The 13,356-nt window shown below is 46.9% G+C and overlaps 1 protein-coding gene across 1 annotated transcript; it reads right to left on the reverse strand.

Annotated features, from left to right (window-relative positions):
- Window positions 1–1,505: 1,505 nt before the first annotated feature.
- Window positions 1,506–9,700, reverse strand: NSA2 (NSA2 ribosome biogenesis factor). The gene is made up of 6 exons (XM_065406131.1): window positions 9,586–9,700; window positions 6,056–6,243; window positions 5,174–5,324; window positions 4,348–4,527; window positions 2,974–3,166; window positions 1,506–1,818 (listed from the first exon to the last, which is right to left on the reverse strand). The coding sequence occupies exons 1-6, from the start codon at window positions 9,586–9,588 to the stop codon at window positions 1,751–1,753; spliced, it is 783 nt and encodes a 260-aa protein (XP_065262203.1). The 5' UTR covers window positions 9,589–9,700; the 3' UTR covers window positions 1,506–1,750.
- Between the last annotated feature and the right edge of the window lie 3,656 nt (window positions 9,701–13,356).

A 13,356-nucleotide genomic window follows, 5' to 3' on the forward strand; every position in this document is an offset into this window, starting at 1 on the left:
AGTAACTGCATCAACAAGCACCTTTGAAATGAGTATCTTTTCCAAAATTCAAAATAAAGTTAAAGGTCTAATTTAGCTTTACAATAGCTTGGACACTGCAGTAGCAGTGTCCTCTAACAAATGAAGCTTGATTGGATGTTTTTGTATGTCCCACTGTGATTATAGACTAAAATTATGTACCTCTTAATCAAGTCACTTACTCTGAATAACTCACGTCTTTGTCACTTATTGAAAAAATTCTGTTTCCAATTATTTCAACATGTACAAAAAAGGTAGGGAAAGGTATTTTTAGAAACTCATTGCATAACTTTCAATTAATAGTCTAGGTAGGAGGTTTCCTACAGCTTGTTAGTATGTTCATGATCTCTGACCAATATTACAGCAGAAGGAAAAATTCTTATTTTGAAAGCTTAATTGCTTTCTGAATAAATATTTAGAGTATAACCAAATAGCATTTAAAGTAATTTGAATTTAAGAATAACCCCTGAATTTACATTCACTAAAGAATTTACATTAGTACTTTAAAAAAAAAAGTGTTATTGATTTAATTGTAGGTATCGTCTAGTATTTTCCTTCACTTCTGAGGTAATTCAATAGATAGTATATACACTTAGTAGAGACTGCCATCAGGAAACAAGGCAGCAAAGAAATCTATGACTGCAGACTCCTCAGTATTCTCTACCTCCTTGCCTGGAAGCACAGATCCATGCTCTCAGGCCCTACTTCCTCCTCTGATGCAGCTGAGATTTGGGGGAGGGAGGAATGATGATGAAGACAGTAGGTTCATGCATAGGATAAAGATTGACACACCTCTGGCAATCCTTGCATCAAAAGTCTGAGTGATTGAAAAAAAACCTGTTTAAAGCACACAGCCTTTCAGATAGCTAATGCCTACAAGTCAGAGGCTTTCCCCTTCTAACTGCAGTTCTAACCCCAGCAGAATACTTAGTGGCACTAAAGTACTAAAAGGTTGGTTCTATTACTTGTGCTGAGACATTACTATGCAGCTAGAGCCCTCTCCTTCCCTTCTCCCAGCTTCACTGCTTCCTCCAGGTCCTCTCCATTAGTTCACATGTGAATCTGTGAAGTTTGGGGTACACATCTTCACGCTTTATGGGGTTTTCCCACCAGCAAGTAAGCTTCAGTCAGCTGGATATATTGTATGGCAGAACATGCCCTGTGTGCTGTGCAGTTTCTGACGCTCAGCACTCTTTGCTGCAACTGCTTGGCCCTCTCTGCAACAGCAACAACTTGGGGTTTCCTCTGTTTTCCATCCATCTTTCGGACCCCAGCTTAATCTATGCTCTGATGGGCAGTTTGTACGCATGACTCTGCCCTATTGTTATCCACTGTCAAGAACCTCAGTTGAATTTTCTTCTAGATTTAGCAATTCTAAAGTGATTCCTGCATCACAAATTGCAGAAGGAGAGCAACCATCACTCAGTTTCAGTAAAAAGTTCAGAAAAAAATAAAACTGTCCCCACAAAAACAACAACAACACAAAATTGGAAAGCTGATTGACTTTATTCTGGTAATGTTCAATGGAACAAACAGTTTGTATACTATTGGGCTTTAATATTTGTAAAATTTTCAGGAACTTGATTGTTTAAGTTCTTTGGCCTTCCTCTCTTGGGTTCAAGTTTGACGCTTGGTTTGTGGGAAGCTAAATATCTTAAATTGCTTGCAAGCTTCTTGATTTACTTGCCTCGATTTTGCAAGAGTTCATGTGCAATATTTACTAAGACCCCAATCAAACAAGCAGGACTGCATTAATACAACCATCATTTTCTGGATTGTTGGTTACCTGTGCATATTTCCCTAAAGGAAAAAGAGAGAAAAAAATTGGAATAAAGCATTTTCCAACAGCTTCTGGTACTACAGAAAATTAAAAACTTAATCCTGAATGGCCATACTGGGTCAGACCAAAGGTCCATCTAGCCCAGTATCCTGTCTTCTGACAGTGGCCAATACCAGATGCTTCAGAGGTAATGAACAGAACAGGTAATCATCAAGTGATACATCCCCTGTTGCCCATTCCCAGTTTCTAGGCTAGGGCCACCACTGCTGCCCATCCTGGCTCATAGCCATTGATGGACCTATCCTCCATGAATTTATCTAGTTCTTTGTTGAACCCTGTTATAGTGTCTTGGCCTTCACAACATGCTCTGGGCAAAGAGTTCCACAGGTTGACCATGCGCTGTGTGAAGAAGTACTTCCTTGTGTTTAACAGGCAGCAGGTATAAAACAATTTCATTTGGTGACCCCTACTTCTTATGTTTTGAGAATAAATGTAAGTTTATACACCTTTAAAAGTCCCCTCCACCAATCCCACCTCGTATAGTCTAATGGACTCCCATTCCAAAACACTAACTGCAATATTAGAACTGCATTTTGATATTAATATAATTATTCTTAAAGAAAAATGAGATCAATTTAGCAACAACATTTTCCAGCTTATTTATGAAAGCTCCCTCCAGAGCTCAGAGTGTATAATGAAGAACTTTAGACCCCAAACAACCATATTTAATCTCACTGGGAAAAAAAAGTTGCCTCTAACCTAACAAGTCTTGAGTTCAGGAATTTGTTCACTGTAACTTCACAACTGCTAGAAACAGTAGTCCTGGTCCTGCAAATACTTATGCATATGTTTGAAACAAAAGGAACTACTCACACTGCATAAAGTTACGCATTTGCTTAAGTCTCTGCAGGATTAGGGCTACTGGTTAATGTCAAACACAGAAGAGCAAACAAGATTCTTGAACTTAGACCCAGGTAAGAAAGTGATTTTCAAATATTTTGAGTATTGTATTGCTGATTTTGGACCCTTACATAATTTGACATTTACAAGGTGAACTGAAAGTTTAAGACTAACATGCTTATAACAACAAATCAGATTCAAATCTCTCTTTATTCTTTGTTAAAATTCTAGACTAGTTATGGAATACAGCTGACAACTTTTTGTTGGATACTTACCCCAGATAACTTTGCCCCCTTGTGTCACAAGGCCAAGCTCACTCACATTCACCTCAATAACGGTACCTTTGGTAATTACACCCAATGTTGTGTACAGAGGGGAAGAGGGATTCTTCTTTACACCAAGTATTGGTAGACAAAAAGTAGCTTTAAGTTCAGGATGTGTTACATGAGCCTTCTTGAAACGTAAGCCCTGTTACATGAACATAAAATTATTACAGCCATTACTAAAAAAAAGTTGACCTCCAAACTACACTGTTATTTCCATAATTTCCTGTATTTTAGGAATTACGGTGAGAAATGATTGAAGTGATTTTGGTATTTTTTAAAAAGTCACCTGTCTGTTGTAAAATGTCAGATTTGTTCAACCCTGATAAATAATCAGATTAGATAAGATTTTCTAGAGACTATTCAGATTTGTACATTTTCAGTATGCATCACTTTAAAATTAGTATGGGAAGAAGAATACTTGTTATTGCAGATGGTTTCTGCATGTTGATGAAATCAGGAGCTAATAGTAAAGTATTTCACCTTATTATTTTTAGACTCAAGCTCTTAATTTCTAAGCGTCTCTTGTAAAACCTAAAATTGCAGCCATTCCTCCCCTGTCCCACCTATTGTGAAATTATAAATATCAGGGTCATACAGAGCTCTTTCCCATCCAGATCACAAAACACTTTCCAGAGGAGGAAATTACATTAACGTATTTACAGATGGGGAAACTGAGGGATGAAATGACTTGCCCGAGGTCACCCAGCAGGCCAGTGATAGAGCTGGCAATAGAATCCAAGTGGTCTGCGTGTCAAACCAGTGACCTATCCACTGAGCCACTGCCTCCCTGAAAGAACTCAGGGGTCGCCTCATACATCAGATTGCAGTGGGTTAGTCAAACACCTGTCAGGGATGATCTAGGTTTACTTGGTCCTGCCTCAGCGCAGGAGTCTGGACTAGAACACCTCTCAAGGTCCCTTCCAGCCCTATATTTCTATGATTTAGGCTTCTACAAGGAAACTATTAGAAATGTGGCTGGTTTACAACAGTTTCAACCTTAGCTCTGGATTATCACTAAGGTTATGAGACAGTCACAGAATCCGTGACCTCCACGACTTCAGGGCTTCAGCTCAGGTGGCGGGGCTCGGGCTGTTAGCCCCTGGCAGTGGGGATTGGTCTTCAGCACTGGGGGCTTAGGCTTCCATGAATTCTTGTTTAGTGCCAGCAATCTGTCCATGACTTTTACTAAAAATAATGAAATCTTAACCTTAATTATCACCAAAGTATATTTCCTCACTGGGGAGAGTCACTGCTGACAAATACTATGTACTGACTCAATGTTATAAATATACTCTAAATCATATTTGTATACAGGTAACTTACCATTGGTCGAATAAATCGTTCATATTTAGGAGGTTTTCGAGTAAAGCCATCCCCAACAAAGCAGACTTTGGTAACCATCCTCTTCCAGGCCTTCTTCTTTCTCTTTCCCGTACGGATCACCTTTAAAACTTCAGTTTCTCCTTGTGCACGGACTTTTGGCACAGGAACTTCCCATTTCCCCTACAAAGAAGGGCCGGTAGCATTATTAAAGTGTTGGTGAAGGAAGGGAACAGATATCAAAGAATAAAACACAGTTCTACTAAAGAGAAATTATAGTTCCTCCTTTTTATACGACTTACGGTGTAGCAACTCAAAAAATATTATTATAATAAAGACATTTATAAAAAGAGCCACTGACCATCATTCTGACAAACTGGGACAATTAGCATAGGGAACACATTATTGTCTCAAACATCTGAATTCTTTATATCTATTAGATGATATATTTTTAGTTGCTGTTCTTTTTCTGGCAATATTTTTTAAATGCAAGAAACATTTTTGATTATGAGGAGGAAGAACATTCTATTGAAGTCAATGGTGATTTAACGCTGTTGCTAAATGTCATGAAAGTTACTGTATATGCTTGTTAGCTATTTTTCTGACTCAATAGCTCTGCCATTAAGAGTTTTTGCAGGTACCAATATACTGAGTTTATAACTACTGCCAAAAAAAAAAAAAAAAAAGTGCTTAACATGATGCCAATCAAACTTCCAGAACTATTCAGACTCTGCCGCCAGATTGCAAGTGAAGTCAGCATGAATACTGTGACTGGTGATTAAACAAACCCTAGTAATAGCAATTGTCTGAATGTTTCTATGTTACTTACAGCTTTTTCTTTTCGTTTCTGTTTGATCATGTTGGAGAGAACTTTAGCCCGGGACTGGCCCTCTCTATCCAGCAGGTATGCTGGCACAGCTCCTTCTGGGGTTCTCTCATCATTCTTTTGCTTGGTGTTTCTCTTTTCGTGCATCTTAATGCTAAAGGGAAAAATAAGTATGCAGAAAAACATCCTCAGGGTGTACAAAAAAAATCTAACATAGCAGCTTGACAACATGAGCTACTATCACATTGGCCTGTCATCTTAAGCCTTATGTATGCTCAGAGGTTCTCTTTAAAGATACAAGTTATTTCTAACTTCAGCATTTATGACCAAAATTATCTATGCACAAAATGCTGTCAAGTGGACAAGCTAAATAAATCAAAATATTTTTCTTCTAATTAATTCAGTTATAATAACCGCTGTGCTTTTTCTGTTAACTGTTTACAAGAAGGGCAACAGAGAAATATCTGAATGAATACGAAAGTCATGGAAAGCCCTTAAATGCATTACCCTGTATTGTTGCATTGCCCACCCCTTGACTGGTACATCAGTGTAAGATCCAGAAGCAGTTCTAGTGTTTAACATTCATCACTGGTAGTGCTTCTAGTGCTAGATCCACTGGTAGTGCTTTTAGTGCTAGATGCTAGATCCACTGCTAGCATCTAATGGTAGGAACAGTTGTGATTGGGGAGAGCAAGGAGAAATATTTTAATTATGTTACAAAACAATTTGTTCCTGCAAGTCATATGCATTTTTCAAGTTTTAGTGTGCAATTCAAACAGGCCTCTATGGACAGTAGTTTAATAATTCATAACTACATCAATGTCTAGTCACAACCTTAAACTACCATGAGAGCTCAACCATGTCAAGGAAAAAATGGATACGCACGTCTTTTTCATTTGTATCTTCTCAGCATGGCGCTGCTTATGGTAGAGTTTGGCTTTCAACCCAATCAATTTCTTGGCCTTCTTTGACCGTTCATGAGCCTCACGGCCCTCCTTCTTCCTCTTCTTCTCATGGTAATCCAAGCGATAGCCATATCGCTTGCGGTGTAACTCTATGTAATCGTTCTGTGGCTGAACATGAAAGGAGATACTTTGTTTACAAGTTAGCAAAGTGTGGCAAGAAGCTGTTTGCACAATAGACTCAATTTCCTCTTATCTGCATAGTGTGTACCAGAGATCTGACATTCACCATGATGGAATATGTCTTGGAGATAGCTGGTTCCAAAACTATTGGATGCATCACACATGACATGGTCAATTAATAATGGACTGAGAGCAGTACCATGCTGTTACAACAGTCACTGTACAAGCAAAAATTACTTTAGTACCACAAATCTGAACGAGAGAGACTAAACAGGTGGGGTTCCTACACTGTTCAGGGCAGAAGGCACACACAGGGTCTAGAGTCCACACATACCTCATTCCTGAGGTCAGCTTAGTGTTAACTCAAACAAAAACAGAGCTAATCCTCAGTCTGAAGCTTGGCTGTTCCCAGAGTTTCTCTGCAGGACTGCCTCTCCCAGAGAGATAAAGCAGATATTCCCAGGTTTACTTAACCACACACTTGCTGGGTGATCAGTCTCTCTCTCCCTCTCCCATTATGAAAAGTGGGTATAATAATCTTTCCCTACCTCATATGGGCATTGTGAGGATAAACACATTTAAGGTTGTGAGGCACTCATATTATGGTAATGGAGGCCATATGTATAATTGATGACATAGATATGCCAACCCTCATATCCTGTTTGCAATTAATTAGGGCTACCATACGTCCGGATTTCCCCGGACATGTCCGGCTTTTCTATCTATAAATAGCCGTCCGGGGGGGATTTTTAAAAATCTAAAAATGTCCGGGATTTCCCCCCGGTCGGCTATTTATAGATAGAAAAGCGGCGGCCAAGCGCCGCTGGGCACCCAAAGCCCCTTCCCGGCTCCCCCCCCATCTCCTGCAGCCTTACCATGCTGTCCGGCCCCACAGCTGTCTTCCCCCTCCCCCCCTCCCCTGAACGCTCCGCCCCCCTGCTCCTCCCCCTCCCCTGCTTCCCGCGAATCAGATCTTCGCGGGAAGTCTGAAGAAGCAGGGGCAAGCGGGAGGCAGCAGCAGGTAAGCGGGGGGGGGGGGGAAGGGCGAGGAGGAGAGTTCCAGGGAGGCGCGGCCCTGGCCGAGCGGCTCCCTCCGGCCCGGGCCGAGCAGCGCCCGGCTGCCCCAGCGGCTCCGGCCCAGCTCGGGCCCCAGCACCCCCAGCCCGGACCCGGCCCAGCTCGGGCCCCAGCACCAGCAGCGCCGGCCCGGCCTGGCCCCCAGCAGCGCCGGCCCGGCTCGGGCCCCAGCAGCGCCGGCCCGGCCCCAAGCCCCGCAACCCAGGCCGGAGCGCAGCCCGATTCCTGGGCTCTTTAAAGCCGGCCCTGGTCAGGGGACAGGGAGCAGGGGTTGGATGGGTCGGGAGTTGGGGGGGAGGGGCTGTCGGGGGGGGCAAGGGTGTGGAGAGGGGTTGGGACAGTCAGGGACAGGGAGCGGGGGGGGGTTAGATGGGTCTGGGGGGGCTGTCAGGGGGGCAGGGGTGTGGAGAGGGGTTGGGACAGTCAGGGACAGGGAGCAGGGGGGGTTAGATGGGTCTGGGGGGGCTGTCAGTGGGCAGGGGTGTGGAGAGGGGTCGAGGCAGGCAGGTAGCAGAGGGGGTTGGATGGGTCAGGAGTTCTGGGGGTCCTGTCGGGGGCGGGGAGCAGTTGGATAGGGCATGGGAGTCCCCGGGGGTCTGTCTGGGGGCAGGGGTGTGAATATGAGGTGGGGGTGTGGATAAGGGTCGGGGCAGTCAGGGGACAGGTAGGGTCGTAGTGCCTTCTCAGGAGGGGGCAGTCAGGGGACAAGAAACAGGGCGGCTTAGATAAGCGGTGGGGTCCTAGGGGGCAGTTAGTGGCAGGGGTCCCAGGAGGGGGCAGTCAGGGGACAAGGAGCGAGGGGGGTTGGGGGTGGCAATCAGGGGGTGGGAAGTGGGAGGGAGTGGATGGGGGTGGGGCAGGGGCGGGGCTAGAGCGGGGCTCCTCTCCCCCCCCAGTGTCCTCCTTTTTGCTTGTGGAAATATGGTAACCCTAAATTAATGATAAGTATCTGCTCCCATGGTTCATGCTCCCAACTTCAGGATAACTCAAAAGAGAAGTCCTGTATCCCATGTATACAGGGTCCTGGGAGCCTGCCCATATTAATGAAGACCTATTGTATTCCTGCTCCACTCAACAGCCCTTTCCTAGTGCTCTAGTTTAACCACACAGGAATGCAAGAGTGGCTTGTGTGAAAATGATAAGCACTGAAGTTACAGTTTAGATTTACAAGATAGTCTTCTTAAGTGCCCAATGTTTAAATATCTACAGAGTTAAATGAGTCGCCACCATCAGACCATCTCTCACTTGTTACAAAACAGGTATAAAATATTCTCTTCTTCCATCCGAGCTTGGAGGAGCAACAGCTGGATTAATTTACTGGGTTTCGTTTGTAGGAGTGTGATCAGTGCTCCCCTTCACCCTTCCTTCACAGAGACTGAGCTGGGGGGGTAAGGGGCATAGCACAGTACTGAGCTGTCAGGCTGATGCTTTGTCTATATGCATAGGGAGGCACCAGCTGAAATGCCACAGCAGGGGCTGGAGATTGAGGCCACTTAAAATTTAAAATTAAAAAAAAAAAAAAATGGAGATCTACCTATCTCATAGAACTGGAAGGGACCCCGAAAGGTCATGGAATCCAGCCCCCTGCCTTCACTAGCAGGACCAAGTACTGATTTTGCCCCAGATCCCTAGGTGGCCCCCTCAAGGATTGAACTCACAACCCTGGGTTTAACAGGCCACTGCTCAAACCACTGAGCTCTCTTCCCCCCATGGCATTGGTTTTTGAACTGTGGGGAGGGGGGGGGAAGAGGAGTGCGCACGTGTCCGCTCGGGCAGGTCAGAAATGAGGAGTCCCTGGGGGTGGGGGAAAGGGAAGCACCGGGAAGCCCAGGCCCAGCAGCAGCCTGCTGCTCTCCGGGCGCTGGCCCGCGACTTTCGCCGCCTCATTCACCGTGGCCCGGCGGGGCTGGTCTGGTCACAGAGACGCGTATTTTAAACCCTCCGGAGCCCCGGTCTATGCCGCACTGTCACGGGCGCCAGCCGTGAGCCACCCGCTCCCAGCCCCGGAGGGCCTGGGACGGGGGCTGTGAGCCAGCCGGCCTGTCTCCGAGGAAGAGGCCCCCAGGACGGGACGCTAAGAAGGGGACGCAGGGCCCCGCTGCTCCCGGGACAGGCCGGCTCTGCAGCCGCTGGGGACAAGGGGGCGCCGGCTGCGCCTGGCCCAAGGCCCGCTCCAGGCACAGATATTCCCCCTCCCCCCTTCTCTCAGCGGAGACGCTCTTCATCGCTCCCAGCGCCCCCTGCTCCTCTTACCATGGCGGCCTAGCTCGTGGGGCCGGGTGCGGCGGTAGCAGCTCGCGCTTGGATCTCAGCCGCTGGCGATCCCGTCCGGCCGCCGCACGACGAGATGGAAAAGACTGGTGCGGCCGGGAAACGCCTCCGGGTAGAACCACTTCCGGTACCGGCACTTTCCTTCCGCTTGTAGCAAGGGGTATACGCCGCGTTTGGCCGAGGTCCTTCCCTTTCCTTCCACCCGCCTCGGGGCGTCGAAAAAAGCCTGAATCATAACCCGGTAGCTGAATCGCCAGCAGGGCCTGCTGGGACATCCCTGCGGGGCCCGGAACCCGGGGAGAGTCGGCGGGGCTGGCCGGGAGCGAAAGAAAGGACACCGCGTCGCGGGGCGATCTGGGAAGACGCTTCTTCATCATAGGCTTTCTCTATGGTCGGGAGGCGGTGCCGGCGCGGCCGGGCAGGGAGGAAGCGGCTGCTGCTGCAGGCCGGGGGCGCAAGGTGACGGGTCAGACCATTCCTGGAGGTCGTCACCCTTCTCCGCACGGGGGCACCGGACACCCGAGGGCGAGGCCCCCTTCTCCGCACCCATCGTAGGCCGGGCCGCAGTGAGCGAGGCGCCTCTGGGAGCTGGGTCCTGGCTGCGGCCGGTGAGTGTTGCCGGGCAGCGGAGCCCTGGGACCGAGTGCGACCTGCCGAGCCGCCGTGCGGGGAGAGGCCGGGGGTGCCGGGCGCTGTCCCCCGTCCCGGCTCCCTGCTACTGTGGGTCACTGACGGCGTTTTCCGTGCGGCTCATCACTGATAGCGGCACCTCCCAGGCTCTGTCCCAGCTCCTCGAGAGGCCGGGCGGGATCCCTGCTAAATGGGGCCTGAGGGGCAGGGAGGCAAAGTGACTTGCCCAAGGGGTGTGTGGAATCTAACCCTGAGGCCCAGTCTAGTGCCGTAACCACACAACCAGCCTGCCTTTCTGCTGGCGTTGGGGATGCTCGGGGAGTTGTTTGTTTCTCGTCTCATTATTGATAACAGGTCATTAATATTTGTAACTGTACCTAGTGTTGGTATTACCGAGACAATACATTGTTAAAAAAAAGAGAAACTTAATGTAAAAAGAAAAATGTATATGGAAATCTTTAGGCTAATGATTTGTGGTAAAGCGCAAGGGTTCCAGTCTAGATTATGGCCCTATTGTGATGTTTGCACTACAAACCTTTCTGTGAAAATCTCACAGTCTGCTTGATGCAGGATTGTGATCTGCATGGATGGTCTGCTACACCTGCACAGATTGCAGTGCATGACTAAGGCCTAAACAAACATGACTTACCCGAAGGACATGAAGAGGAGGGGAAGTAACAGTAATGGGGAAAATAAGGTTATGTAGATTTGCTGTGTGATTAATTTCAAGTTTTAATTCAAAAATTTTTTGTTACTGTAGTTCTTTATTTTATTAGTTACTTTTTGAACCATGCATTCTTCCCACACTACAAATAATAAGTAATACTACTTATTATTCTTACAGCCTTATTTTATTTGCAATTTGGGGCCTTTTCCTTACTAGCCACAAACCATAAAACAAATATATATATTTTTTAACCATACTTAAGCTAACTTTAATTTTTTAAATGTATGATTAGCCCTGCAGACCAGAAACAAAAATTTAGTGTGATGATCAAAAAGCCTATCTAGTGTGCGTGTAGCCATAGCACATCTTAAGCATTTTGACAAGATACAGAAAACTGACACTTTGCACAATGCATTTTCCCAGGAATACTGTAGGTATTAGTCTTGGGAGGTCTTATAACCCTAGTAGCTGTAGTAATGTGGATCGCAGTAGAGAGAGCTAAAATCTGTATACCAGTTTGTCCAACCTAGAGAAAGAGAGAACTTACTTTTTTCCATTCTTTCTGCTCCTACCTCTCCCCAGCAAACATCAGGATTCAGTATGGGCAGTTGGTGTTTTGCTGGGGCGAATTCTTCCTTGGCTCTAACCCAGGGGTCGGCAACCTGCGGCACGCGTGCCAAAGACGGCACGCAAGCTGATTTTTGATGGCACACTGCTGCCTGCCGGAGTCCTGGCCCTACTCAGCCCCCCCGCACACCAATTTCTCCTGCGGGGGCAGGAGGCAGAAGCTTGGTCTTGCCAGCAGCCAAGCTTCCCTCTCCCCCGCTTCTTCCCCCAGCATGGTGCTTTCCTGCCCCTCCCTCTCCTTCTCCCTGCCGCCGATCAGCTGATCGCCCTTGCGAGGGGGAGGGGGAGCCGAGCCGCAGCATGCTCGCTGCTCTGGGGAGGAGGCAGAGAAGAGGTGGGGATGGGGCCCCGGGGAAAGGGGTGGGGACGGGGCATATCCCCTCTAGCCCCCTGCCGTGAGCACCCCCACGAGCCGAGCACCCCAGCCCTCTGCCCTGACCCCTGAACCCCCCTCACACCTCCAGCCCCCGTTCTGACTCTTGCACCCCCCACACAAGGGGAGGAGGGATAGCTCAGTGGTTTGAGCATTGGCCTGCTAAACCCAGGGTTGTGAGTTCAATCCTTGAGGGGGCCACTTGGGGATCTGGGGCAAAATCAGTACTTGGTCCTGCTAGTGAAGGCAGGGGGCTGGACTCGATGACCTTTCAAGGTCCCTTCCAGTTCTAGGAGATGGGATATCTCCATTAATTTCAATTTCACACATACCCAGCCCCCCCCATACCACATGCCCTGACTCTTGCACCCCCCCACATTCCCACCCCCTCCCTGAGCACCAAACGGGAGCTCCTGCACACACACCCCCACATTCCCACCTGCACCCCCGGTCTGGGGTCCCAGCTGCCGGCCCCTTGCCAGCCGGGGTCCCGCAGGCCCTGCTCAGCCCACTGCTGAACTAGGTGAACGGAACCCCAGGCCGGCAGAGGGCTGCGTGGGCCGGCGGCGTAAGATCAGCATTTTAATTTAATTTTAAATTAAGCTTCTTAAACATTTTTAAAAACTTGTTTACTTTACATACAACAATAGTTTAGTTATATAATATAGACTTATAGAGAGAGACCTTCTAAAAACGTTAAAATGTATTACTGGCACGCGAAACCTTAAGTTAAAGTGAATAAGTGAAGACTCAGCACACCACTTCTGAAAGGTTGCCGACCCCTGCTCTAACCAATCTCCAGTTGCCATGTGAAGGAGATAATGTGGGTTACGAGACATGACTTCTTTTCATTTCTCTGGTTGAGCTCCCAAATACAGCTTCAGATCAGCAGAAGCCTGTGTTTTTGGGCCATGCTTTTTTTTAGAATTGTTTCCTTGCTGACTGACATTCAAGAACTTGTCTTCTGTGCTGGGATCTTGAGTCACTGAGTATTCCCTTGAGTCTGATTGCTATGTAATGGATTTGATGCTGTTGAAAAGTTGAACTGGTATTATGCTGTTGCTACCAAACCATATTTCCTCCGCGGAATTAGAGGCATACTGTACAGCTTCTGGAACTTAGCCCTGAGTTCCAGGAGTTTCAGTGACCATTTATGCCTGAATATGGCCGATGCTTTTAAACTGAGTAGTTTATGGTTACGAAGTAAGGACTGGCATATTTTTTTGTCTTAGAAATATACTTTATATTGTTTGTAGATGTACATGTACAGTTTTAACATCTGTTGGCATTACTCTATTTCTGAGAAAATATGGCCCAATCCAGTTCCCATTTAGGCCAGTGAAAGTTTTCCCATTGACTTGAATGGAAACAGTTCAGATACTTAATCTGGATTGTGATCTTTTTATACAGTATTTGCTTATATTGGCAGGGTGCAGCTGTAGACAATAGAGTAATA

The sequence above is a fragment of the Emys orbicularis genome, chromosome 6 (genome assembly GCF_028017835.1).
Source record: "Emys orbicularis isolate rEmyOrb1 chromosome 6, rEmyOrb1.hap1, whole genome shotgun sequence".
NCBI classification, from domain to species: domain Eukaryota; kingdom Metazoa; phylum Chordata; order Testudines; family Emydidae; genus Emys; species Emys orbicularis.

Bases quoted from the DNA above. Each gene is read 5' to 3' on its own strand.
- NSA2 (XM_065406131.1), bottom strand. The intron at 3,167-4,347 runs GTAAGTTACCTG...TTCATGTAACAG, and splicing joins AACGATTTATTCGACCAATG to GGCTTACGTTTCAAGAAGGC. The intron at 1,819-2,973 runs GTAAGTATCCAA...TTTTTCCTTTAG, and splicing joins AGGGGGCAAAGTTATCTGGG to GGAAATATGCACAGGTAACC.